Source organism: Anoplopoma fimbria, chromosome 14 (assembly GCF_027596085.1).
Source record: "Anoplopoma fimbria isolate UVic2021 breed Golden Eagle Sablefish chromosome 14, Afim_UVic_2022, whole genome shotgun sequence".
NCBI classification, from domain to species: Eukaryota; Metazoa; Chordata; class Actinopteri; order Perciformes; family Anoplopomatidae; genus Anoplopoma; species Anoplopoma fimbria.
Genome location: NC_072462.1, coordinates 5,525,568 through 5,553,327, shown reverse-complemented (window position 1 = coordinate 5,553,327; position 27,760 = coordinate 5,525,568). Strand labels below are relative to the sequence as shown.

The following is a 27,760-nucleotide window of genomic DNA, read 5'->3' as shown; positions in this document are numbered from 1 at the left end:
AGTTGACACCTCTCCATCTGTGCATTAAGCTGCTCTGTACTGTTACACTTGGAATGTGAACATGAACTACCCTCCAGCCCTCTGTATGAATGATTAATGCCATTATTTACAGTATATACACTGTATACCATACAATTAATGTAGCAGTAATATACCTATCCAGTAGATAGACAAATACATTACTGTGCTGCAGTCTGAAATCCGAAACCACCCAATGCTTTCTTACTACTCAGGGGATACCGGTTATTAAAAAAATAAAAAATGTAAATGTGTAACACAGGACTACAGCAAATAATTACTCGTGTTGATAACAGTTATTGGTTTGACCTCAGATTAAGATTTAATATAAGAGGTCAAATTCTGTAGATCGAGTGTCGAGTTGGATTTCCTTGTCAGCTTAAGGAAGTTAAGAGGTATAATCACTGACAGCGCTTAAGATAAATGGGACACTAGATTCATAGTCTAATGCTCCGTGACTGGGGAAAAGCCTGTGAGAGTCTTGTGCAACAGCTGATGCAAATCCCTTCTTTTATTTTTATGCTGAGCAGACGGCCTCATGCAAACTATGACCTCCCTACAGGCGGGACTTTAAATGTCATAGGGTTACAGTATAAGCATGGAGGGAAGACACAATTGACAATTGTATGTCTCTGTTGCATTAAAAAGGAACTGTATTAGGGTAAACAGATTTACCAATGAGCGGTGATATCTTTTTTTCTTTTTATTGTGAGCAAATCTAATGGAAAGCAAAGTATTGCCTGTGAAGCCAATGCTGCATATGGATATTTTTCCACATCATTGAAGCAACGTTACACTGCCATGATCTGTTATAATTACCATGAACAAGTCCCCTTGAGAGTCTATGTATTATATACTACTATATATGTATATACTACTATATATGTGCCCATCTGAGTAATCATTTGTTAAAAAACTACAGAGACCAGCTGCTCAATCACTTACTCATTCCTTTTTTCTTTCATTGGTTTGTGACCCATTTTTAACGAGTTTTCTTGATACAATGGCCAATATTAATCTATTGCAGATATATCGCTATCTGTGTATGTGTTGTATCATGAGAAGAAGACATTGTTGTAGTGCCTCACTAGGTTTAAAGTATTAGTAGTAGTTTAGAAACAGTGTCACCATCTCATAGTTTGTCTACGTACAATCACTAACAAGTTTTCTATTTTTACACTGTTAAATGCCATGCTTAATATATGTATGTATATATATATATATTGAAGTATTGAAAGTTAAAAAAAAGTTAAAAAAATCAGATATTATGTATTGGCAGATATTATCATTTTACAATGAACACACTCACTCACTCACTCACTCACTCACTCACTCACTCACTCACTCACTCACTCACTCACTCACACTCTCTCTCTCTCTCATATTGTCTCGCCATGGTTCACAGTCTGAAAAAAATAAATATATATATACATATATATATATATATATATTTATATATATATTTATTTTTTTCAGACTGTGAACCATGGCGAGACAATTTGAGAGAGAGAGAGAGAGTGTGAGTGAGTGAGTGAGTGGCATGTGTTCATTGTAAAATGATAATATCTGCCAATACATAATATCTGATTTTTTTAACTTTCAATACTTCAATACTTTCTGCAATGGATGAAGCTCATGCATATCTTTGGAAACTTTTATTTTGGAAATGCAGGAGAGTTGAGGTTTCTGAACAAGATGCTGAACTGATGAGAGGGAGGAGCTTGAATCCGTCACCAGAATTTGGGTTTGAAGATGATCATATCTCTGGAATAAAAGAGGGAAAACCAGTCTTTGGAATTATTGTGTACATTATGTTGGAGGACTTCAGAGAGCTCTGAATGGGAAGATGAGAAAGGATAAGGAGGAAAAGCCCTCCAATCCCTGGATGGTGTTGATAACTGATGATGACACAGTAATGATGATTAAGATGATCCCAATGAAGACAATTACCAGGATGAAAATGATGAGGATGAAGATTTTTGCCATTGCTCTGCAGGATTTAGTTCTTTGTCTGCACTGACGTTAAAAGCAAATATGTCTGTTGGTGCCATCTGGTACCGTATGGTATGTTAAGGGATTAGTCACGCTGAATATAAACTGTCTCAGGGAATTTTGCTTTGTCATTTCAACATTAACACAGCCTTCCCACTGTGAGTCCTTGGCTATTTTCCATCTGCATGCATTTCCTCTTCAGGAGCAGATTTCCAATTTCCCTTCATCCTCAACCTGGCACTTTGAATGTCAGCACTTTTAATGGATAGAGAATTTCATCGGGCGGTACAGATGCTGCACCATCACGTCACGAATGTGTGCGCAACACACACACACACACACACACACACACACACACACACACACACACACACACACACACACACACACACACACACACACACACAGCAGAGCTACTTTTCTAAATATCTGCTAATATTTCCTTTATTTCGCTTACTGAAATAATTGCTTTATAAATGAAGAAACGAAAAAAAAACTACAACTCGTTTTTTTCTCCACACACCATTGCCTAATATAATTTCATGATTCACAGTCCAGAAAAAGAAGAGAACTGTCCCTCTCTGTGTATTTAAGATTATTGTTTTATGAATACCATCTCTTTCCTGGGACCTCAATTAAGGATGCAGAATCCATGGCGATTTGATTCAAAGTCAGTCAAAGATTTAATGGATTCCTTTTATTAGCTTCCGACAAATTGCCTTTTTAGAGGAAAGAACATTTGCATTATTCATTTGTGAAAGAGCAAGTTGATTTAGTTTAGTTCTAGATGAGCTCAGCGACCAACAGTGGGACTTTGGAATGACTCATCACAGAGGAGGATGACACACTCTGTGTAAGATGAATCTCATCTGACCCCCTGACCTCTTTGTCTTGCTGTTTTGGCTGTGTAGGTGATCCAGCGCAGGGAGGATGGCTCGGTCAACTTCTTCAGAGCATGGGAGTCCTATCGGGAGGGATTTGGCAAGATCACTGGTGAACACTGGCTCGGTAAGTGCCTCAGCTGTGAGAGGTTTTTTTGTTCGTCTGTTTGGCAATGTATGAAACCCTGGAAAGGAGACTTTTACCCAGTGTCGTCAACTTTGGTCTATTCGCCTTGATAAAACACTTTATAATTATCATCATGAATAAATGGTAAATTGATAGTTAAAGGAACAGAGTGTAGAGGATCTCTTGGCGGAATATTGTATTGAACTGTGATATTAATAAGTATAGTTATATGGTGTCAATTCACAGAACAATAAGAATCGTTGTAGTTTTTTTGTTACCTTACAACGAGCCATATTATATCTACATACGGAGCAGGTCCTCCTCACGGAGCCTGCGTTTGTCCAGAACAGTCAAACTAATCACTAGCTCTAGATAGGACCATTGGTGTTTTAGTTTCATCCGCCGTAGTTCTCCTACTCTATGGGAGACGTTCCAGGCGTGGCATTCTACAGCCTCACTGCCAAAATCTTTCACCTTTAATGAAACTTTGGTTAAATAATTTTATGGTTAACAACCGATTTATTGATAGTCAATAATGTTTACTAATTATAGCAGTGCTATAATTTGTTATTTCAACCGTTAATTGTTGCAAATATTATAACATTGTATACACTATACTAAGTGGTTGTTAATTGATACCAATAATTTGTAAAGATTTTTTTGTAAAACATCTATAAACATGACAAAGATATAGGGACCAGATATATGTAAAAAAAAAAAAAAAAAAAAAAAAAAAATGTTATCGGTTGATCATTGGTTCATAAACTGTCTAAAGACATTATTTAAATGACTCTTAAAGAGTTGCTACTGCTGTTTAAAAAGGAATTGTTAAAAAGTTAATAACTGGTTTCTGCTCCATCTATCTATGTAATGTTTTAGATATTTTCCAAATCATTTGGTTGTATTTAACATATACATAATAAAGTATTAAACATGTTATAATGTGTACACTAATAGAATCATCTATATTTCTATTAATAAACAGTTTACTAATACAGTAAAACAAACTAAATGTTATATTCTGCTATGATATGTGATAGATTATTTAGTTTATGATGCTAATTATTTTATATTACACAAACAAATGTTAAAATAACATGAATTCTAGCATTACTGATAATTATGAAACATTATTAGTAAAGTGAAGTTCAATTGACATTCAATCTACCATTTGTTAATGATGGACATTATAAAGTGTAAAAAGCACTTATCAATAAAACAAGGCAGACATTGGGAGATGAAGTAAAGCACTCAAACTGAAAACAGAAAAAAAGAAAGAAACTTACTCAGTCTGAAATAGCTGCAGCAGTCGTGGCAAATGAGGGAGAAAAAATATAGAGACTGCCAAAGAGAGGCAGACGGAGAGAAATTGGATGACTTTGGGTCTTCATATCATCAAGAATTCAGTAAATGAAAACCACTTCAGTGAAATCGACAAAGCAAAATCAAAATATGTATTTAAACTGCACTTTATGAGAGGAGTCTGTTCGGCACCACAATATCACAACACAAGCCAAAAGACCAGCAATTCAATTACAATATGTACTTTTTATTTTCACATGTCAAACACATGTTTTTTTGTCAAAACATCACAGCTTTTCAACGGTCGCCTTCTGCTTATGATTTACATTTTTCAGATTGTGCTTGTCCAAATCCTTTTATTTCTTGCTGGCAGCATGACACATTAGTCCATGCCTCCCCTCAAATTTGACAGGAAAAGAATGCCAACAAAGAATGAATTCGAGTGTGAAATTATCAACTTTTCCAAAGCCAAGTTCCTCTTCTTCACACCACTTCTCATTAAATAGACTAAAATATTTCTTGTTTTGGGCCGGAAGCTCTATCGTGGTCATTCTTCATGGCTCAAAGTTATCTGCTTTAACTTTTACACCAAATGTTGAATTTGTGTTTTATTCATTTACATTCATACTCCAACATGTTGTTAACACTGTATGGAAATAGACAGCCAGCTCTTTCCATCAGAGACTGGCCTTTGCGGCTTCTTTTTTAATTGGCCTGACATTTGTTCAAGAAGCGGGAGAGCATGATGAGACGGAGCCTTAAAAACAATTCTCTCACATCAGGTGTTAAATAGGAAAATTGACTACCAATGAAGCTCATATGCGGTTGAAAAGAAGACGTGACTTTATTAGAAACAACTGCAGCTGCGGAGTGTGACCCTGTGGGAACATCTGATCAACATCTCTCTGGGGGTCTCTATGGCGACATCATTTCAGCCATTGTCCCTGTATATGTAAACATCCCTGGTGGCATGACTCTATGCACTGTTGTTATTTTGTGTTTAACACGCCATCAGTCAGGTCACCATAGTTACCTTGCAGTCTACAAATAGAGGTGAACTGGGGAAACAAAACCAGCGAGAATCTTGAAAAGGTGGCTTTTTCATAGGTGAGAGAGAGCTTGGTTCTTCAAACACTGTTGTTGATAACGTGACCTTGGGCAGGCTTGTACTTGAATGCCGCATTTCTGAACCATTAGCCACCGCTCAAGCACACTCTTTTAGTCCTGATCCCAGAACCTTCAGGGCTACCGCTCCCCCACTTAACACACATCGTACACACTCTGACTGCTCTGAAACAGTGGAATTGTGATGGTTACAACACTCTGAAGCTGGCCAGATGCCCACCAGGGATTCATCACGTCATACAAAGTTGATGTGAAAACAACTTAGCTTATAATTGCGTCATTGAACAAAACACTTCATTGCCAAACCAGCATCTATGGGGAACATTCTGGGATACTAAGCTGTTTCGATGTTCTTATGAGTGCATTACTGATCTACCAAATCTGGTCCATGTACAAATAAAAAATCCGGTCCCAAAAGCGCTGAACATTTGCAGAAATGTAGTTTCCTGAGGAAATGTGGGGTTGAGAAACAGTTTTAATGAGATATCACCGTGCCTGTGTGTGTCTTTTAAAAACCTTTCATCGCTGTGCGCACAAGCTCAGACTGGTGGAGTAAGTGGAGCTTGAAGAAGTCTATTTCTGTAAAAAAACATGAGCTTGTCATGGTCAAGGTTATGAACGTGCGTGCCATACCACAGCTGAGATACTCTCCCATCAGCACTCCAGATTAAAGCACACTTATATTGGGGGTGCATTAGCAGGCAGTGGAATATCATTTTTGGAAATTATGTCTAACTATATTGCAGGGGTTTTATTGGCTAAATTACAAATGTAAGAGCATGTTAAAGAATGTAAGAATTGAGATTAAATCACATCACATAAAAAAAAATCTGCCTCAAAGAAATGTAAAGAATTCCTCCATGAATTCTGTCCAATAGGATGTATAAAAGCTAATATATGAAATGTAAATATAGACAATATTTCCATAATTTCTCATCATCTATCATCATCATCAATGATAAACACAGTTGCCTCTGGTTTCTGGACTGCCTAAATTAATGATGACACGTGTTAAATGATTTGTTTAATTCTGTTTAATTTCTGTTTATCCCTTTCATTCCAATCAAACCAAGAACAAGTGTCACTCAGCCAATTTCAGAAATGACAAATTAAGAAAACTTGCAAGTATATATGCGTATATGCAAGTATACGTATATGCTTTTAAGATGGCGATGCACTCACACTACACCGACTAATCTGCGCCACATTCGTGTAAGGAAACGAACACTAACAGATGCTGCAAATGTAACATTTGTGCCACCGTTAGGCAAAGGGTGGAACAGCTTTAATTACAAGTTAGTGCTATTTTATGAGTTTGTTTTCCATTTTCTACTAATTTCAAATTAAATAATGAATAGATCAGAACATTAACATTAATTTCAGGCGCTTGTCCATCAGACATTAACCGTAAGTAATTCAAAATGTATATTATGTAAATAGGTTGGACTGCAGGTCTAGAACAGCAGGTCAGCAGAAAACATTTGGGACTCCCACTCTGTAATTGTATCACATTAGGTGAGCCTGCACAGTTTAGGGTTCTTCGCCACCTTCACCACTCTGCATCCTTGCTAGATATAGGAGTGCTTGCATGTACTGTATAGCGTTTGCAGAGGTTATGTGAATTAATGGACATCTAGGTCTCTTTGCTGACCTGAGGCCATTACAGAGTGCACCCTTAATAAAAAATTAAATAAAAACGTGGTGAGAGTGCCAGCTGGAGCTCCCTATGGTGCGCTGTAGGAAAATGGTGTGAATATGGAAAGCTGGGGGTTTGAGCAGACTGAATTTCAATGAGCCAGCAGGCTACTGTAAGCCTTTCAGAGAACCCTTTCAGGGTGTGCTGTTGTCTCGTCACCCCCCCCCCCCCCCCCATCATCGATTACCCTCAGGGCAAAAAATGAAAAATGGATCAGTGCTTGCCTGCAGCCTACAGAGAGAAATTGCAGTTACCTCCACCAGACAAGTATTGCTCACTAATGCCAGCCGCCACCTCTGAAGATCTTTACCTATCTTATTATCTTAATATGCAGCTGGATTCTGATTTCATTAAGGAATTTTGCTACATGTCTTAAACGTCTTATAGTGTGATGATAGCGGCAATAAAACTCATCCGAAAGAAGAGCAGTTGTGAGAAAATGAAGAATAAGAGAGCCAGTCAAGGGTTAACAAATCATGCGTCCTGTGTTTTCACATTTTTTATAAATGGCCTCCTCCACTGCATGTATTAGTTTGTCTATGCAGGATGACACAATCACACTTGTGAGAAAATTCTAACACATTCAGTACCACATACAGGAAGCAAATGATATAAACTTTATTTAGCTTCCCTATTTTTCTGAACCGGATGTCTGTTCCTTCAGCCATTTGGCAGCTTAGGTGTTAATTAGTTGAAAAACCTAAAGATTTCACTCGGTGCGTCAAGAGCAATTGCAGTAATCTTTGATTTAAAACAGCGTGAAGTTGTTTTTTTCACGCTGAAGGTATAGATGTATAGTGAGTCAAGGATAATGATTTGTTCTGCAACTTCAGTTTCTGTTTGTAATTGGTGGATGCTTGCATAGACGTTAAGCAAAGAGTCTTTGATTTGGTACCTGTTTTTTTTTCTTTTCCTTTTTTTTATTGTAGGACATCATGGATTAGCAGTTTTTTGGATACAGTGTTTGTCAGGCATGCAGACAGCAAATATAATTTGGGTCCCCTATGGCTCAGATATAACTCACCATGCTGTGAAAACTAATATATTGCTGAATAATCTTTCCTAAAGGACCATGAATAAAAAGCATAAAACTGGGTCAAGGCAATTCCATTGCTGCCATCAAATCTTTTAGACACCTGGTCTCGGAGGCTGATGTAGACTTGTCTACCTGTAATGTAGGTCCTGAAACAGTTTAATGCTGTCCCAAAGAGACTAACCTAGTTTTCCAAATGGCCTATTACAATAACACACTTCGGTCTGTATAGTGTTGAAAGCAGCACTTAAATCCAGCAGAAAGAGGATAGACAAATTGTTTATTGTCATAATCACGTCCTCTTTTGTGGCTTTCAGTCCATTAACTGCAGCTATAATTTATACTTGCATACAATTGTGTAAACAAGACATAACAACAAAAAACTCAAAGCTGTCACTTAAACCAGTGTGTTGTGTAGAATTATGGAATATCAGTCTAAAGTTGACACAACCAATTCCCTGTGACATTTTGAACTTTTCTCTTTGTGAAACCTGTCGTCAGGGGAGTGACATTAAGAGGAAATGTTTCCAAAGTGATCTGGAGGCCATTCGTCACAAAGTTTGGTTGTTAGTTTAGTTGTCATTTCAGCTCATACTGTCGAGTGTTTGATGGTATAACTGTAGCAATACCTCTGAAGTTTGAAATTCTACTTAGATATTATTCCAACATTTATATCAAAGTGATTCGTTTAACTCAAACAAAAATGATTCAAGTATTGTCATATTATATTCATACTGCGTCAAAGATTTTTGGTTTTTCCATAAAAAGACAAACGGAAATATTTGACATTCTCGAGCAGTACTCAATTTTATCAATCAGTGGAGCATTAACAGCTTAATCAATACCTCTAAATGGAATTCTAGTTTTTTGCTAGCTCCAAGTAATGGGAATTAATATTAATCTGTTTTCATAACAGCTTCCGAATTGGAATCCTGTCATCCGTTTATTTATTTACAATAGAGGGAAAATGCCATCCTTTTTTTCTGTGCAGTTTTTTTTTTTTTTAGATCTTTGTCATACCGCAGTCATTTTCCAATGAACATTTTTTTCTTTAATCAATACACATGTACAATAATTATGTGAATAATCTAAGAGAGATAACCCTAAAGTTATAGGAAAAGTCAAGATTCTCTTTTTTTTTTTTTTTTTTAAGCAAAATGAAAGTACAGACACTTCACTTGAGGCATTTCGGGGAGGAAAAACTGCTGATCCCTTATTAGAATTCTGACACTATATATCTCACACACAGGGATTTCTGCAGATTGCATATTTTGTGGGGCAGCCATCCTCTGAAGCAACAGGGGAAATATGCTATTACTGCGTAAGCTCTGATCGTTGGGTTTTCAGTGTACGCCTGATGAATCTTTGCTCTCTGGGCAATACGATAGACAAACTGTTACTCTGCGACAGAACCAGCAAGAACGGCTCACTCTCTGTTGCACTTTGAAAACCTGGCGATGTGAATCCACCAAGGACATTGCATTGTATCTGCCTGGTTTTCTACTCGGAGGAGTGGACCTCCTATTTAGAGCATTTCAGGTGTATCTGATATGCTCTAGTAGTGTATCAGGGAAAATTAGGGGAGATAGAATCGGCTTTTATATCAGTGAAGGTTGGTGTATTGATGCCACGGTGGTACAGAAAATCTGTTGCCCTCACCTTCAAGCTCTTTTTATCAACGGTCACCATTTTATTCGCCACAGGAGTTGTTTTCCTTTTATTCTGGCCAGTGTTTGCATCCTGCCTCAAGCCTGTATGTGATTGCAACGCTTGGCTAACCAGATAACCAGTACGGAGCAAGAATGCTGAACTTACTACTTGTTAATTTGGGGAGTTTCAGCAAACCTCAGTCATTAGGGACACAGATAAAGACAGTTCAGCAAGTATCCCACAGGGAACAGAAAACAGGATGCTTACTATTGTGCACACCATTCTAACAACTCATCTTCTCCCGATTTACAAAAACTAAAATCTAGAAAGCTTGGGATAAAAATTGTAGAAGCCATGAGCCTGCGATCTTATTGGGATTACTTTGAGGTGCAGATGGACGGGACATGTGTTCCCTCAGGTTCAAAATACATAATTAGAAACAGTTTTGCAGCCAAAGTCAGGCAGCTTCATCAGGCCAACGAATGAGGTCCACAGCAGTGGCAAATAAATTTGAGCAGAGACAAAAGAAGAAACACTGGAAAAACCCCAGAAGAAATCATTCTGGCCTCCACTCACTCCCAACACCAGACCACAATTCCTAATGACTTCCCATCACTCCCGGCAGTCAACCAGCATGCTGCATCTGTGAGGAGGATGTCTTGCGACTCTTTGTCAGACACAAGACCAGGAAAGCCCCAGGCACAGATGGCGTCTCTCACTTCTGTCTGAAGGCTTGTGGTGACCAACTGGCTCCTGTCTTCGCACAGATCTTAAGCAGATCATTCACATTGTGTGAGCTTCTCTCTTCTTTCAAATGATCCATAACCATAGTGTTGCCCCGTAAAGCTTGCAAGACAGGAGCGATGGCTACGGGCATGTTTCCTCCACATCCCCCGGGGCACTAAGTCTTTTGAAAAACTAGTGTTGGCCCACCTGAAGCACATCACATACCCCCTGCTGGATCCCCTGCAGTTTGTCTAGCAGGCAAACACGTTGGTTAATGAAGCAGTCATTATGGCACTGCACGTATCCTGCAAAGCCTTAAGTGGAATCTTACTGTATGCGAATATCTTGTTTTTTGTCCTTCAACTCCTCAGTCCATGAATTCACTCACTCAAATGAAATACAGCAATGTATCTTCATAAAATGGTGCATATGAATCACTGGTGGACATTTTTGTGCGTTTTCCTGCAAAACTCCAGCGACACGTGGCAATTTCAGCTCATTTCATGCATACAGTCTTTTAAAAGTAAACTTCTGTCTTCACCGGAAACCACAACAAAACTACTAAGTAATGTTTAAGAAGAGATTGTGTTTGGGATAATATAACAACGGAAATGGTGTTACTTAGGTTAGGCCACTAAGTGACAAGTAAATCAACGCTGACTACTCGTTTCACTCAGGGCATGAACAGCTGTCTTCTGGGTGAAAGACAGGTTTTTGTTTGACCCATCCACCTCCAATCCCCCCAGCCCTGTATGGGTCTTTATACTGTCTTAAGACTTCATGGTTCATAATTATGTGGATTTCATACGAACTGATTTCGTAGGACATCTATTTTTCGTAGGTATATCTAAGAACGTGGTATCAGAGCAGCCTGTATACAGGGGATTCTGTTCTACCAGTGAGATGCTGGAGAAACACGCCTTCCTGTTCTGGCATTCCAGGGGTGTGTGTTAGTGTGTGTGTGTGTGTGTTCATCTCACTTCTCTTTTCCCCCCTACACAAATGACTGTACCTCTGGGGAAAGCTGTCTTTATTGAGACTCAGCTGCCCATACAACCTCATCATCACCACTCAACACTGCTGCAACATGGAAGCGTTCAGGTTTACACCGGGCTTCATAAAAAGGCCCAGAAGAGGTTGCGTTTCTTGTGCCAGCTGAGAAAAATTGCTACTGGAGGTGTTACTTCAATTGCACACACCAACTGTAGGTTGGGTGTTTTGTTGGTTGTGTGCTTTGGTTTGGCCACAAAACGGGAAAAGAGCAGGCTACAACAGATGGTCCAAACTGATGAAAAGATCATTGGCACGGACCGGCCCACCCTCCAGAACTGAGTCAGCAAACATGTTTTGCAGACCCCCTTAACCCTGGCCTGGATTTATTCGACTCCACCCTTGTGCCAGGTTTTCTCATCCTGATCGCTGTCGCCCACAATCTGTTGGGAAAGCTCTGGTTGAATTCTGGTGAAAGTCTGTCTGGAACATCCCTCGGGGTAAACAGGAGATGTGAAGCCCCCGTGGATTGTTCTAATCTTAAACAAACATGCTAATACAGTCATTCAACTGTTTAATAAGCCAGCTGTAGAAGATGTGAACTGAAAATAAGCCTGATTTAAACAACTTCATCCTGAGGCGGTAGGGACTTAAAAGTAAATGAAAATGTTGTGGATCGTGTCCTTGTTTGGCACTTTGAGATGCAACCAGATGCTGTAATGTCAGACTTCAGATGTGGTTTTGTTTCAGATCAGATTTGGCTTCGGCTTACTAAAAAGACATGCATGTATCCAACTGCACAACCAGCGTACAAAGGGAGAGTAGGTAAACAAAAGAGAAACTAAAGTGAAACTTTATTTGATGCCATATTTGAAGGCTTTAACAGCTTGACTCATCCTATGGTCACGATGACGGGGTACATGGATCTGCTTGTGTTTCTGTCGCAGCCCTCTAATTTGGATCAGTGTGCACCAAAATGATCGGCCTCAGAAACAATTTCTCTCCAGGCGTCTGTACAATAATGAACAGATAACTCAGCCACATGATGTCTCAAAAACAATATCTGCCCAATAGCTGTGCAGTTCCATCTACCCCTGTACATAACATACAGCTTGCTGTGCAGCTGTAAGCCATTGTCCTAAACCTACAGCTGCATACAATACCCAACACTACCATATTATGGATTACATATAATTATTTATTTAGACCCCTTTTGCACTCATACTTTGTGTACAAACAGTTTTGAACAAAACCAGAACCCTGTATTCACAGTGTCCTTGATATAGTACATGTTTCACTCTTTATATTGAATAGCTTCGTATTTTTTGGTGTGGCTCCAACATTGAAATGAAAATGTATTTTACACATGGGTATGCGCTAAAAACCAGAGTTAAATTCCTTATATGTCCGAGCATGAAAGCATACTTCGGCAATAAACTTAGTTCTGATTCTTGTTGGTCATTAGCATATGAATTACATTACAGAAAAGTGATCGCCCACAAGGCAAAACAGCTGACATTATTTCTCTGTTATTACATTCCAGCACCACCAAAAATACGACATTTCCACGTCAAGTATTTTAGTGATTCTCTTTTTAGTGAGGTCGCTCAGAGCGTGTCACACCATCATATTTTGTGATGGTCCCCAGCAGTACGAGAACGGGAACAATGTAATAAGACCCATGTGTCTTGACTGCTGTGCCTGGAAGTTGTCCTCGCTCTCTGACGGGGGCCTCGTTGGTTGTGATCTTACATTCTTCGGCTGACTGCCTCATTAAAGATACACTTACAGCTGCCTCTGAGAAGAGAAAGAAAAGCAAACCCCTTGTTTTCCTCCTCTACAGTCTTTTCTCCTGCCTGCCTGTCAAAAATTGCACAGGATTCTGCGGAAATTGCAGTGTTAGCCACTTAACATACAGCTCACCTTTAAACAAGTGGGGCCATGTACGAGAGCTATAATTGAGCTCTTAGCCGGACCTGGGTAGTGTAAGCACATGTGATTACAGCGAGATGAGCCCCAAAGAACAAGACATTTGCGTGTTTTGTTGGTGTTTATGTGGAAGCGATGTTTGCAGACAAGAGGATAGTTAGGCAGGGGGATGACTATAATTTGGAGATGGGCGTTTGCTTGGCTGTCTGTTGCAGTCCTAAGTGTGTGAGGGCCACTTCACATCAAAAGGGCAGCCTTAAAAGAATGGGGAGATTAAAAAAAAAAAAGAAACCTGCATGGCGACAATCTGAAGAAAGTCAAGCAAAGCGTTTAGTAAAGAAAATGTAACAACATCTTTTCTTTTTTGTAGTAAACACTTTAAAATGCAGCGAAAGACACACACACACACACACGTCATCTGCACTTACACACAACTACACAAGGTAAACCTGTAGATATACTGTGAAATTGCCAACAATGTCTCTTGTCTTTCTTTTTGCCCTTTAATTCCCCTTCGTCTCTTTCCTATCCTAAGTATATTTGTCTCTTTTTCTGTGCAAGGAATCCTTACCGTGTTTCTCAGATCAATGTGAAACAGCACAGAGTCCATAGCAATTAACTCCCGGCCTGTATAACTATTCAGAGCTGAGAGAAGCAGAGGAGCCACACACAGCAGGGAGAGTCTGGCTAGAACATACTGTCTGTACACATCCTACATGAGGAAACACGCGTAATGGGACTGATAGTATACCGTAATAGAATATTTTAAGATATAATTTATTTACTTCAATCATACAATGTTCTCTGTCTGGATGCAATATGTAGAGCAACTATTTTTGGTTAGCTTGTTATTCTGTTGAATAGTTGGTACAGCCGAGTGTTGTTGAACCACCAAGAAAAGAGAATAATCTTGTGATTTTGTTGCCATTGTTGGAAAAGTTTTTCAAACCATCAGTGTGAAGGTTGTTGGTTTGACTTTGGCCACACTGCATGGTGCACAACCACATTCTCTCTCACGAAAGGGCTCTAAAAGAGTAACTTTGGTGTTTTTCAGGCCCAATTTTTCCATGTTTTTGTGTCTATTGATTAAAAGGGACAACAGTTTCTGAAATTGTTCCAGTATAGAATGAGAGCAGCCGCTCACAGTAATCCCTTTTGAGTCAAGCTGACACCATCATCTACGTCCACTAAAATTGCTTGTCATTGCCAATGACAGGCTCTGATTGTTGTTATGAGTGTTTGACAACATTAGGAGAAGAACATAGGAGAAGTCTCGTTGTGAAATATCGTGTCCAGGCAGAGTTTGTTGTGTTGGACTAAAAAAAGCATAACATATTTTCTGGAATATTTGAATATTCGGATGATTTTAACAATGTGGATGATGTCTTTAAATTCAATGATCTCCAGTATTCATTTGAGCCAGAGTATAAGAGCTCCATTGTTTGGTGCTTTAATTATATTTAGAATGTTAACTACAGCTCCTTTAAGGTTGTACACCACCATATCGAACAGAGGGACTCCACATGTTTACTTTTGCAGCCATTTTTCTGTTTTTCTTTTCTTAAATCATTCCATTCCTAATCTTTTTCTTTCCCAGGGACCAGCATAAATACATCCTTACACACATTTTATCCTCCACAGCTTGCCTCCACCACAATGCAGCATCCTGAGGCTTGTATTTATATTCTTGTCACGCAGTGGAAAATCTAAAGAGGACTGTATCTACAAAAGAGAGCACAAATCAAAGAACATCACAATTCCTGTGAGGATGACGGCCCATTTTGCCTTTCTTTGTGTATCTTTTTTTTTTCAATTATTCTGTTTGTGGACACTTGGGGGCAAATACACAAAAGGATTGTGCGGCTTCTGCTGCACAAATAAGACAAAACCAACCCATGTAATTCTCAAAGCACCCGCAAGGGGTGAAATGCACCGCTGAAGTAGCGTTTCTTGGTGCTCCTGTGTTATTTACACATATTTAATGAAGGTAACGGGCCCCTTTTTACACATATGAGTCTAATTGCACCTGCTAATAGACACATGCAGTTACAGCGAGGTTCTAGGCGTCTTCAGAGAGATATTTGACCGACTGGGATTATATTATATTATTTATTCATTGCCTGAAGTTTTTAAGAAAAGCCTCACCACCTCGTCAGTCAGGACCTGTAGCTTACGGTCTGAAAGTGTAATTCCTCTTTTTCTTATTGCCGTTGTTCTGCCTACTCTGTGCAACTTTTATATTTTGCCACATGGCTAATTGCAACCGCAGGCAAAACAAAAAAGGGCAAATTGCACTCAGCTGCAAAACTTTCTGCCCGCGTTTGCATTGTAAACATTAGAGCAATATCTTCTGTGAATCGGACCTTGAGATGGGGCAGATAACGGGTGCAAGTGATGCACAATTCATGGTGCTATCAGTGGCTGCAATCCAATTTTTTGTGAATTTCCCCTTAATTAATTATTATATTCCTTTATTGAGGACCAGCAGTTTGAATAAACATTTGATTCTACTCATATGGACCATTCCTAAACTCCCTCCCTCCCTCCTGCCTTTACTTTTATATCCCCTGAAGTCAAACATGGAATTGCGTCACAAACCCTCCGAAACATCTATGGTAGACAGCAGCTGCTAAAACAATTAGCTAGACATGCCTTGACACTGTCAATGGATTATCTGTGAAAGTCTTCCAAACACCCCAATCATGTGTTGCTGCGTCTTCTCTCAGCTTGACAGCAGCACTACTGGCAGCAGCCAGGTCAAGGGTCAGTAAGGCTCACACCTCTCGCAGGTTAGTGAGAGAGGGGGGGGGGTGGAGTACTGATCGATTGTTCTCTGGGAGATTTATTACTCCTGTCTTGGTGATGCTTCTGCCTCATTCGAAGGCAGCTGCACAGCTTGCCAATGTCCAGCCCATAGAGTTTGTGAAAATGCATTATAAATGAATACATTAAGGGAGTCTGACAGAGAGGAGAAGAAAAAAAGTGGGAGAGATGTGTGCAGGAAGTTGGTGAGGTACCTGGAAATAGATAAGCAACCTTAGCAAAGATTTGTTCGCGATGTAACAGAAGTGGAGTAACAGAAGTGGAGTAACAGAAGTGGAGAAACAGAAGTGGAGAAACAGAAGTGGAGAAACAGTGGTTAATTAGGAGGAAAAAAAACTAAAGGTTGTTTGGAGGGAAGGTTGTTTGATATTTTTATCCATAACAATCTTATGAAACTACCTCAGATTAGCAAGATACTTCAAATGTTTCTCAGTTCCCTTTTATAAATAGCATTTTGCAATTCAACCATATTCCTGCCGTGAGTATTATTTTTCACATGAATGAATGCACAGAGCCTAATTATGCACAAGCTAATATACATGCACAGCCACAATGTGCATAAGGGGCTGATTTGAAACTGGTGTAGAGTCAATAAAGGCCCCTACCTTGCAGGAAGGTCACAGCTTAGAGAAAACTCTCCACAAGGCTTTACGCAGTTTCCACCTGAACTCTCTCCGTTCCCGTTTGAGGGAATAAATAGCCTCATTATTCCTCCAGGTGCTCACCATTCAACCCCTTGTGTCGCTTCCATTGTTTCTGCTCCTACCATGTTGCTACCTCAACTATTCATTATGTCTGCTTCTCACAAAAGTCCCCATTACCATATATGTGAGAATTATTGGACATTTTACATTATTCTCACAATATAATTTGCAGTCTGTCTACGGTGCAGTTTAGAAACGGTCCTTATGGTGCTTTGTTCTGCCTGAGGAAGCAAATACAAACTTCTAAATCCTGTGAAGTGTTTAGAGCAGGTGACATAAGATCCCCCAAGACTCCACTAGAGAAACAAGTTGTCAGTTTACATATCCTACAACACATCAGGTTGCTCTTTCAACGCAATGACGAGGTTGGTACTCTTTTTACGACTCATTAAGCGCTCACGTTTTCATGTCACGGCTGTATCCACGAAGTGTTGACAGAATTACTCCTGATGTACACAAGAAATCAGCTGCGTCTCTTTATGGGGTTTATAAATAGGATGGCAAGACACTGTAGAGGAGCCAATGTATTCCACCATCTCATACTTATATATGTATTATATACAGTGCAGAAGAGTAAATATTCTTTAGCATGTTTGGGCTCCATTTGAGCATTTTGCAGTTATAAATGCAGCAGGTAAACAGTGATAAGCATGGTGATATGTCATTATAGTGTATCATCAAGTATAAAGCATCTAGCCTGTATTATCCTCCAAAAAATATAAAAACACTGATGCTATTGTAAGAAATTAACAAAAGGAGAAATATTACCAAAACATGCACTATTTCACCAGAGATTTCATTTTCAGTAGACCAGTAAATCAGTTATTATTTGGCTGAATAATACAAGTAGATAATCTAATTGACTTGGGGAATTCCTTGGACAGCTTGATAAATAATCATCCAAGCCACTTAATTCTACAGGACCATTATATTTTCATTGTAGTTCCGTTGCAATTATACTGTATCTTCAATACAATTTACAGCCACTGTGAATATATATATATATTTTTAGTGATACTATAATTCCATATGTGTCGAACCTTTCACAACCAAATTACAACTTCAAACAATGCTTATTGTGATCACCTCAAGATGACCCCCAACATCAAGAGAATAATTGTTTTTTAGTGCTTTATGCAGCTCTTTACAGTCACTGTCTGCCCGCGCACTGTACCCAAGAGGCTCATACTGCCTGTTGGCTTTCTAGCCTGCAAACTTCCCTCCGGCCGTACCCACTGATGATTATAATCCAGAAAAAGCCATTTCATGGGGTAGCACAACCACAGCAGTTTGCTAACACTATGCTTAATTCCTCCCTATGACACAGTGTAAAATTCTAGGAGCATTTCAGCGAGAGTGTTTTATACAATTGCTGCCACAATAAGTGGCTCGACATGAAAATGGCTTCATGAAGCTTATGCGTTACATAAGTCCCTGGCTATTCAGTTAATACTTGGAAAGAAGAGCAAAATCCTCGGAAATGTACAATACCAATACTACTCCTCTATAAATGCATGTGACTGATAAACGATGTGTCTCTGAGGTCAATGAGTTGCTCTCAATGTGGTTGCTATGCTTTGTACAATAAAGCCGTCTGTGTGCTCATTGAAGTGACTTACGTTAAAGTTTCTGAGAAAATATTTTTCATTCAAGAATCTTTTTTTTCTCCCGACATCAAAGCATTTTATCTCATTTCAAGTTCACCCTTTATGATTCATACTTTAAAAACACTATATTTAACATACAAATGAATAATTAAAAATGAATAATAAAAAATTCAAGTATGTCTTGCATATGACTACACGTTTACTTTATGAACTCTTCTCCACCTGTATCAACTGTATCTCCAGAACAAAAGCTTGAGAGATCTCTTAACTCTACAAGGACACCTTAGTTAACACTACTAAATATAGGGGCAATTCAAGTGGGAGTACATGTGCACATGTGAATTAAATGTACTTGATATGTTGATTAAAGTACAAGCACAAGCTACCTGGGGAAATTACTGAGATGTGTTGAACCCAGCTGTCAGGAAATGCAAGAATATATGCTATGATACCATATCCTGCATTACAAAGACAAATATAAACTACAATATCTCCCAGGACTTGAAACCCCCCCTGCAATCTATTATTTAGAGCGCATGCAAGTGTTTTCAGTTAAAGCTCCTCCAATACTGCATTCATATCCAATCAATTATTCAACAGTGTGATTCCTCCTCAGTCAGTCCGACACACTGATGCTGGCTGTTCCGGGATCCAGTCAGCCGGCCAGCTGAGGTCTTGCCAATCAGCCCCGATGCTGTTACAATGATGCCTCAGCCTGCAGCTCTGCCTCGGTTTCCTTCAGGAGGGTATGCTGTCTCTGATTGGTGTGGCTGTACCCTGGCAGACACTCCATCTGCACTAGATTGCACTGCTGGAGTGGAGATAGCTGCAATTTGCAGCAATTCTGCCAGTAATTTCGATATGTATGAGAACCAGAGCAATTCGTAGCCCTCTCCACAAGGCCCGGGGAGGTACTTTATTTGATGCCTCTCATCCCCGGCCTACAGGTATATTCCAACACCTCTCCACTTTTGCTGGCACCAAAGTCTGGTTTGCTCATGCCACAGAAAAGGCTCTTTAAAAGGGGGAAGGGATTACATTTTCCTGAAGATGTAAAAATTTACAAGCAGAATCTTCTCACAAAGGAATGCTGAACGAGCACAGATTGGGCGATTTCAATTTATATTTTCAGATTGATTGACTGATCTCCTAATGACGCTGTCAGAAATGTCTCTATGGCATAGTTCTGTTTCAGTTTTGTTTCACGTAATAATTCATTTCATCATGGTTTTTCTTAAATAATAATAATAACTTTATTTATATAGCACCTTTTAAAAACAAGGTTTACAAAGTGCTTCGACAGACCAGCCAGCAAGACAGTGCATAAGAAACAAAATGAAATAACAAGTGATAAAGAAACAAAATAAATAAAATAATGAAATAAATAAAATCAAGTGATATTGGTAAAATATAGTAAACAAATATAAGATAAAATACCAAGACCAAATGAAAATGAACCAATAAAACGACGACATCACATGAAAGCCAATCTATAAAAATGCGTTTTAAGAAGTGATTTAAAAGAGATTACTGATTCTGCAAGCCTTATCTCCTCCGGAAGGTCATTCCAAAGCAGAGGGGCCCTTATGGCAAAAGCACGGTCGCCTTTGGTTTTCAGTTTCGACTTTGGAACAACCAGAAGGGCCCCACCTGAGGATCTAAGGCTGCGAGCTGATACGGGGTCAACATTTCTCCTATGTATGTCGGGGCCAGACCCAGACGTGCTTTAAAAGTGATCAGCAAAATCTTAAAATCAATTCTAAAACGAACAGGGAGCCAGTGAAGAGAAGCCAGGATTGGGGTGGTGTGATGTCGTCTGTTACAACCAGTAAGAAGCCTAGCTGCGGAGTTCTGAACCAGTTGGAGGCGAGAGAGTGACTTGTGGTTAATGCCAGAGAGGAGGGAGTTACAGTAGTCGGCCTTCGTTAAAGGCATTCAATTAAAAAACACGTATAACCTTTTCAGTACTTTGTACATAGCAGTACCACATAGATTCATGTCTGGTTGGTCGTCAGAGACCCGAACAACATAGATTAACAATTCATCATTTCTAACGCTCTCCTGACTCCTTTGCGCTAAGATAAGCACATATAACTGCAGGATGGCGTCCCTGTGCTACTGCATTGTGAATAAGACTGTGGAAGGCATGTTTCTGTCACTAGCCTGGTGCTACTTTACAATGTTTTTTTTAATTATCACTACATTTATCGAAAGCTTTATATAGAAATTTGCTATTAATTTCAATCTTGAGATCAGACAGGGACATTTGTGTACCCATGAACTTTGGAAGGCTTTGTAAATAGGATTTCATTTCATTTTATTTTTAAGGAATGCTATCTGGCTTCTATTTCAACCACATTGTATTCCATCAGTCAGGGAATTTGTAATTTGTGATTTTAAATTAGTATTCATGGAATGCAAAAAAAACAAACCACAAATGCAAAAAGGGAAGTGTCAAACAAATTTAAAAAATCCCAACACAAATGTAAGATCCACAATGCAAATACAAAAGCAGCCCAATACTTGTTTGTGTCCGGCATGCTCTGATGTCACGCACACAATGGGCAACAATCACCTGATGAAATCGTGGCGGGTTTGTATTTGCTTTGTGGTTTTTGGCGTTCAATCAACACTTCTCGGCCAACGTACTGAATGGTAAGCAAAACCCTTTCTGTTGAGAATACTAATATTTGAAGGAGTGTCATGACTGAAAAGAAAAAAATAATTGAATTCTAATGATGCCTTGTGCTTAATTAGTGGTGAACTCCTAGCAACCTCATTACAGACACACAGCGCTGAAGGGTCTAAAGATGTGAAGCCCTTCGGACACTCTCTCTCACTCTCTCTCTCAAGCCCCTCATCACTTTGACCCTGGAATAGGAGATGGGGTTTAGCAAGACCATCACACTGCCCTTGCCCGACTTTAATGGAGTCACGTGCCCATGATCAAAGTCTTCGTGGCATTTCTATGTTCCACTCCATGCTCATCATGCCTTGCTCCAGGTCGACTCTCTCCTTTTATTTTCCCTCTCTGTGGGAGTCTTTCCTTCTCACCAACACATCCTCTCTGCTCACTTAGATTTGCTGCTCAGCAATCCTCTTAATGTATTTTCACATTTTTACCAGTCCCTCCCAAGGACTGAACCCATCAGGGCAGATCAAGAAATGACAGCAGAGGTCTTTACACATACCCTCGATTTCTATCAAGACTCGAACCAGTACCAAATTCTGTTAGTCAGGTCCAGTTCTGTTGCCATGGGTCTGGGGTCCATGTGTAAATATGTCCAAAACCCAAGTGGAACGAAGTGGATTCGCCATCTGCTCTGTTCATGTGGTATGTTAAAATAATTGGAAGGGGCGAATTTGAATTTTTTCGGCACCAAGAAGTTTGGCTGAACGGGAACTCCAGCATGCAGATATTTTTGTCTTTATTAAAAAGCTGATAGGACAGAGGCAGACAGGAAATGAGGGGCATGACACGGATCAAAGGTCCCATCTGATATTGAACTATGTATTTGAAGTGGCTACAAGAAAGCACAACAGCAGATGTTCCCATCTTAGCCTGCTAACATTTATGTATTACCACAAAACACAAAGTGAAGCTAAGGCTGATCAGAAAGTCAATGGTTTTGTAGGTATTTGGTCTTAAACTAAAGTTTTGGAAATGATAAGGGCACTAGAAGTAAAGGGACCGCCAACATTGTAATTCATCCTGAGAGGAATATGAATTTGTGCACCAAACTTCATGGACATTTTAAGACATTTTACTAAAAATCCCAAATGGCAACCTCAAGTCATAGGATCACCATCCTCTCCGACTATATATGTCATGCCAATCCTAGCAGATGTATTTCAGTCTGGACCAAAATGGTGCATCGACGACCACCTCATAAAAATGACATGCATTGCTTCTTATATCAACCACAGCTGATTATAAATTAATGGTGAATCTTGCTGCTTTCACTTTTGGTGTCCTCTCTATTTTATTTCGATTTTTGTGTTGAAAAATATTTTTGAATTATCTGTAGGCTTTTTTTTGGATCAGTTCTGTCTGTTTTAAGGTACCTTTTTGGATTTTTTAAAAATGTTTTATTTACCTTGGGTTCAGGTAGGTTTTCCATTGGCCTGGTTCACATCAGGTTTTAAATTGTATAAACATGAAGACATCTTGTGGATTTCTGTACCTGTCTTGTTCTATGTGATGTTGCCTGTTATTGTTAAGTTAACATTCTTTTGAAGCAAATTTACTTACCTAAGAAAACTGTGTCTTCTACCACTGAACCTTGAAGCTGTGTGTCTGTTTGACTGCGGCATTCCATCTGGATCTTTATGCCCTGACTGTATGCCAGTTCTTCCTGTCAAGCTGGGCCTGCTCTGCTCATTTTGTTTTACCTGAGAGCACCTCTAAATATTAATGTGCTCTTCTCCCTGAATTACAGCCTTACAGGCCTGCCAACTCTCTCAGCATTTGTCTACCTGCCTCTCTTTCTCTCCTCCACTTTCCCTCTGTATCTCCCTTCACCACTCTTGGCTCAGTCTTTCCACCCCGAAGGTTAATTTCTGATGATATCAGATGTGATGGGTTGTTGGCTCTCATTCTTCTCTCTCACGATTTTATGAGTCACATCCTGCCACTTGTGCAAAATCGCCTCCTTTATTTTGCCCGGTGGATGGCATTTGGAAGCATTTAGTTTCACAAAGGTGAGAGGTTCAATGCAAACCTGAAATCAAATACTGACATCAATCTGAGCGATCTGGCATCACAGAGATTAATCTTGCATCACAGAGATTAATCTTATGTGACGTTAGCCAACATTCAAATCTGCACGACCTCAGAGATTTAAATTTGTTGTGTCACCCGTGTTTTACCTGCTGCTATCATCACTAACAATCCAGTTCAAATGGAATAAACAAGCTAGCTGGCTTGGCTGTGGCTGTGACTTGAGCAGCAATTTAGATGATTTCTAACTTTGGCACTTTGCGGTTTTTGAAGAGCATCTGGAGTGGACCAGTAGGACAACATCCAGCCCACTTACATTGTGATTAGGTGCATCAGTGAAGTGCTCTGAGAAATCAAAGTAAATAGACAATGTTTAAACAGTCTCAAGACTTCAAAATCAGCCTGTTTAAAAAGAGACAGCATCAGGACGATGGGCTGACGATCTAATTGTGTCGCTGTTATTGGATAGAAGAGACCAGCTGATCAGAACAGTGATATCATGACGGGAGTGATTGGCAGATGTATGAGAAATAAACTACAAGTCTAAGCATGCAAAAGTATAGTCGTCATTACTGCAAAACCTCACCTAATGACTCCCCAACACGTTTGTAATGACTATAGTTACAATGGCAACGGTACATAGAAAAATGGCCGCCACTCTGACCACCTTGCTATGAGTTGAATGGGAATATCCACTCTACTTCTATGTTTAGAAACATCCGTAATCACTGTCAACTGCATAGTCACAGCAGACATGTTGATATCCTCTTCTGTGCTCAATTATGTCTCCATGAATTATTCTTGGAGCAAAGGTAATGTTTTATGCATAATATATCATAACAGGCCCACGAGGAAATTCCACGTGGATCTTACCGGTGAAATGATGAGATGATGAGAAGGAAATAAACATGGAGGGAGTCAGCGATGAAGTGAAATGTGTGTGTGTGTGTGTGTGTGTGTGTTCTTAATGTATTATTAGTTGCTATAGTACTTTTGTAGAAATGTAAGTTGGACGGGTAAATGAATCAGTTTCTAATCAAGCCTCGTCGCTCCTATTCATCATTGTAAACTGCCAATTAGCTTTGCATCTTGCATGTTACAATAACATCTGCCTGTCCCCATCAATTAAAATAATATACCCGCTCATCAATTATTGCCATGACAGTGAAATGCAAGATGGTGGATGAAAGACGAAGAGGTTTTCAAATTAGCAGATGAGTGTCTTCGTGGAAGGAGCTCCGAAATAAGCTACAGTACGAACGTGAGAAAAGAAAAACTGTTCAAGCTGTATCACAAGCAACATGAGCAGACTTGTCATCTCCTCTGTGTCTTACTGTGAGCTCACACTGGCAGCAGCTACAAGAGACAAAGTGACCGGCACTCATTCATTGCAAATCAGTGCTGGGAGACGTGGTGCGACAGAGAGCGGCGTGACAGCTGGCCGAGAGATTTCAGCAACAGGAGGAAGTTGAGCAGAGAGTTCAATTTTAAATGAGCAGAGCTGAGTTGAAGTCAAAGTCGCCTCATAGTTTGCATAGTTCACTGAAAGTAACATTAACACAGAGAGCAGTGACTCCCAAACAGAGGTACTTTCAACCAGAGGGGCTACATAATTATATAAAATATGCAGGATGAATGGAAAGATTGTGGCGTAGCTGAACTAATTTGAAAAAAATATGATTTGACTTAGAAATATATCGACATGCAAATGGAGAAGAGACGTCTAAAAGTTAATAGATAAAAGGTTGAAAGATAAATACAAGTAATGAATTGAAAGCTTGATAAATATTTGAAATAGTAAGCTAACAGAGATGTATAAATGGTTGATATATTAAAAGTAGCAGATAAAGGGTTAGAATGTAGTAAACAGGGATGAATAAACAGTTGAGAAAGTTAGCTAGCTTAAAGGTAACTACTCAATGGTGAAAAAGCTAACTGATAAATGTTTAAGATAGTTAGCTAAAAGTAACAGCCATTAAGTGGCACAAAGTGGTAGTATAAATGTTTATAATAATAGGAAAATACATTTTATTTTTACTATTTAAATGTATATTTCTCAATTGTATGGAACTCCATGCTTTTACAACCACATGCTTCAGGGGGAGTTTGGAAGCGCATGAGATCACTTCTGCCAGTAGAGACCATATTTAAAAAGCTTGAAAGCAATTAATATTGATCACTACCTCTACCAAAGCCCCGCTATTTTGTATTGCCTTCACTTTATGTAATGATGCGGCTAAAATATTGTATGTTGTTGCCCAAAACAGATAAAAACCACCAAACTACTTCCTGCCACTTAGAATAATTGCATTACAGTTGGAGCTGTCCCTGATGGAGAAAGAGAATTTTAAAGCACAGTGAACACGTGTTTTGTGGTGGATTAACATTTAATTATACCTTGCATTAGAACACCAATATAATAACTGTCTCTCTGTCTCCCGCTGTCACTTAAAAGCTCAACCAGACTGCCGCAAAAAAACAGCTTTGCTTTCAGTCGGCGTCTGCCTTTGTGGTCCTATATTGCTCGGTGTGCAAACACTGTCCACTTAAATATAGCCCTTGGACTTGAATGTAAAAAGTAATGAACAGAAGCCCAAAAATGTTATACTGCTCTCATGATTATTGTATTAACATATCTGTCTGGTTGCAAAATACAAAAGTCGTATAATTCCTTCTTCTTACTGTCATCCTATACACCATTCATGGCACATCTTCACACCTGCTGTCATGCTGAGCCACCTCCATCTATGCCACCGTGAGACAACTCCCATTAAAGCTGCTGGATTTAATTCAGTGACGATGCTGCAGGTCTGAAAACTGCGGCTCGGCGAGCTTTTAGTCTAGTCAGAAACCCATAAGGATTCAAAGGAAACAATGTGTATTAATAATATATTGCTAAATGTATCTATCTTCAAAGATGAAGCAAGTGAGTCCTGAAAGCAGTAATGAGGGCGCTGTGGGCAAAGTGAACAAACATTCCCAAGATCATTATTCCCAAATTAGACTCAGCCTGGGGAACGGCACCGTGTGTTCGCTGCTGAGCAAATAGTGCCGCCAAAATGTTCATTCAGTTAAAGAATATTCTGTAGCTCAACGCTTTTGAATGTAGTGGAATCGGCCTCTTGTGCACTTGTTCTATCAGTCGAATGAAGGGCGCTTGAGTGTGCATGAGGGCGACCAACAAACAAACCAGCCAAGCAAAAAAAAAAAGTGCGGCCCCCACACTTTTTTTTCTTCTATTCCTCAACAAGCGTGAAAGAATTTGGACCTTGTTAGCGCCCATATCTCGTTTGATCTATAGCCAGTCTGAGCGTTCGCCATTCAAAGTGAAAAGTGAGTGGGTAAGGATTTGTTCTTTTCAAATTCTGGAGGTTTGTACGAGGCGGATCAGGAGCTTACACTTCAAAGCTTACAGTGGAAAAAAAATGCTTTAAAACCAGTATATATATAAATCAAAGTTCCTCACCTGGACTTAAAGAAAATCTGACCAATAATATTTTCCTTTATGATAAATAACAAAGGTTTCCAAAGGGGAAAATGGAAATTTGCAAAAGGAAGGTAGACATGTCGGAGCTGAGTCAGTTAATCTTAAAATAATTTTACTTTTTTGTCCCACAAAATGTCATTGTTGGCTCCTGGGGAGCAGCAAGGGTTCAGCACACACCTGTCACTGTTTTTCTCCCTGCGCTCCTATCTTTTCATGACAAGGGGAGTGCCGGCTAAAGCGAGCCTGTTCTATTCCCTAAGAGCCGACGACGGCAAGCCTTTCAGCAGACGTGTGTTCACAGACCTCCATGGCAAAGGGCACGGCGACTGTCCTTGTGGCTATGGAAATAGCCCGTCCCTTTTCTAAGTCGTCCCCTTCAACAATCTGTGAGTAAAAACAGCTTGACAGGAAGATTAAGCAAGAGGGAGAGACGGAGAGGAAAAAGAGAAAGACAAAACGAGGGAGGGGCTGAGCTATGGTCGGGGGAGGCGGGTAGGAGGAGACGGAAGAGTGCTGCTCCTTTTCTCCTTTTCAGCTGAAACAGTCTCAGGAGCTGCCCCCCAGCAACAGAGGGGAGAAAAGCATGATGAATAATTAACTTTGAGAAATGTCACAAGCGGCAGAGAGAAGTGTAATCATTTCTCTGTTGGGTTTAGAGATTTTTTTTTTTTTTATTCTTTTCCTTTATGCCCTGTAGTGCTGCACTACGCTGAGACTGTAAGACGTCCCCTAAAAGCATCCGATACATTCCCTTACATACTTTTCAAATAAAAGCAAATAAATCATTAACATTTGGGCCTTTTAGCGGGATCACAGACATGTCGCAGAGGTCTTCTCCATTTTTAATCGAGTCATTGATGTCAGTCTCATTAACTGTAAAATCACGTTTAAGGAGCAGGAATCTCTTGTGGTAATGGTTTAATCAATGGAAGGCTTGAGCTTTGTTTTCT

The 27,760-nt window shown here is 39.5% G+C and overlaps 1 protein-coding gene across 1 annotated transcript in view; it reads left to right on the top strand.

Moving 5' to 3' along the window:
* fibcd1b (fibrinogen C domain containing 1b) overlaps window positions 1–27,760 on the top strand; it is a 116,998-nt gene that overhangs the window by 81,499 nt on the left and 7,739 nt on the right. The window contains exon 7 of the mRNA XM_054613027.1: window positions 2,922–3,018. Coding sequence (XP_054469002.1) covers window positions 2,922–3,018 — 97 coding nt within the window. The remainder of the gene's footprint in view (window positions 1–2,921; window positions 3,019–27,760) is intronic.